Here is a 1,587-nt window from a genome sequence, read left to right as displayed (position 1 = left end):
TTTCCCTTTTTCTATCTCTTTCTGATCAAACTAAAAAAAATATAATAGCAAATGGAATTAAATAAATAATTCTTTAAAAATAAAAAATTCCCTGTCAGCTAACAGTTTGATCAGGTCCAGCTTTATTTTTGGTAAAAGCCAAGAAATGGTGCCCCTGACTTATGGAGGGACCTGCAGTCCAATCCTAGATTTTATTAGGTACAGTATTTTAGAATATCCTCTTGTGTGGTATCCCAGAGGCATTTTTTTTTAAAGGGATTTATTTTATTTAACTTTTTTTCTTTTTTTTGGAAAGGGTTTCTGGAATAGGGTGTATGCGTTCACCAGAAAGAGAGACAGAAAGCAAGAAATCACCCCCAGGGGGGATGGCCACACCGCAATCCCTTCTCCTTTCTCCTCTCGGGATCTTGGGCACGCATGCACATGCGCCCAGCGTGAGTTTAAGCCACTGGGTCTGGGACGTGAACCGCGGTCGACTACATGGGAGTCCAGCGACATAGCCATTATGCCAACTGATGGTCCGTATTTTATTTAACTTTTAAAAATTACTTCTTAATTTATTTATTTTGATTTGACCAGAGAGGGACAGAGAGAGAGAGAGAAGAAAGAGAGGAAGTGAGAAAGCCGGGTCCTGGACTGGAACTGTGGTCGGCCATGTGAGAGTCCAGTGCCCTTCACCAGCACCCCCCCTGCTGGCGACCCCTCAGGCTTTTACTCCTAGGATCTGAGATGAGGTAGAGACGTGCCCGTTTGCGAGTCAGAGCGGCTGGGAGGAAGAACTGCTGGACACAGCAAGGCAGCTCCCCAGCAGAGCTGGTCTAGGAGCCAGTGCTGGGACCGATCTCTCACCGCCGTGCCTGTGCCCTGCAGCAAGGCCTCTGCTCGTGTGCCCCGTCGCAGCAGCGCTGCTTGAGCGAGGGCAGAGCTGTGTGGCCGGGCAGGCTTGCAGCTGGACACCTTGGTCTGAACCCCTTGTCTGTCCCCAGGACGGCTCCTATCACGAGGATGTGGGCTATGGTGTTAGTGAGGGCCTCAAGTCGAAGGCCTTAGCTTTGGAGAAGGCGAGGAAGGAGGCGGTGACGGATGGGCTGAAGCGAGCACTCAGGTAAGCAGAGGGGCTAGAGCGTGACCTGTCCCATTCTGCTTGTCTCAGGGTAGTCCGTTCCCAGGGCTCCAAATCTAAGCATGAGTAGGTAAGTCTTCCTCCCTCCTTGGTCCACGCGTGGCCTGTTTTCCTATTTCCTCTTGTATTTTCCATGTTTTTTAAAATAATTATTTAATTTTATTTTTTTATCATTGTTATTCAGTTTGACCAGAGAGAGTGAGAAAGCAAGTCTCCTTGCAATCTCTTCTCTATTCTCCTCTTGGGATTTTGAGCACACACGCACTTTGTGCCTGGCATGAGTTTAAGCTGCCAGCTCCGGGACTCGAACTGCGGTCAACTACGTGGGAGTGCAGCGATGCAACCCTTACTCCATCTGCTGCTCCTGATGGGTCTGAGTTTTTAACCGTTTTTAAGGGAGGGGGCATCATAGACACCTTTGAGACCGAAGTGAATTGAGTCACAGAAGGGTACATGCAGGCACC

At 48.7% G+C, this 1,587-nt stretch overlaps 1 protein-coding gene across 1 annotated transcript in view; it reads left to right on the top strand.

Moving 5' to 3' along the window:
- RAD52 (RAD52 DNA repair protein) overlaps positions 1–1,587 on the top strand; it is a 17,704-nt gene that overhangs the window by 8,762 nt on the left and 7,355 nt on the right. The window contains exon 5 of the mRNA XM_027766229.1: positions 987–1,105. Within this exon, the coding sequence (XP_027622030.1) occupies positions 987–1,105 (119 nt within the window). The remainder of the gene's footprint in view (positions 1–986; positions 1,106–1,587) is intronic.

This window comes from Tupaia chinensis, unplaced genomic scaffold, assembly GCF_000334495.1.
Source record: "Tupaia chinensis unplaced genomic scaffold, TupChi_1.0 Scaffold141530_1, whole genome shotgun sequence".
In the NCBI taxonomy this organism is placed as follows: Eukaryota; Metazoa; Chordata; class Mammalia; order Scandentia; family Tupaiidae; genus Tupaia; species Tupaia belangeri.
The sequence above is the reverse complement of the archived record's forward strand: the minus strand, read 5'-3'. Positions and strand labels throughout refer to the sequence as shown.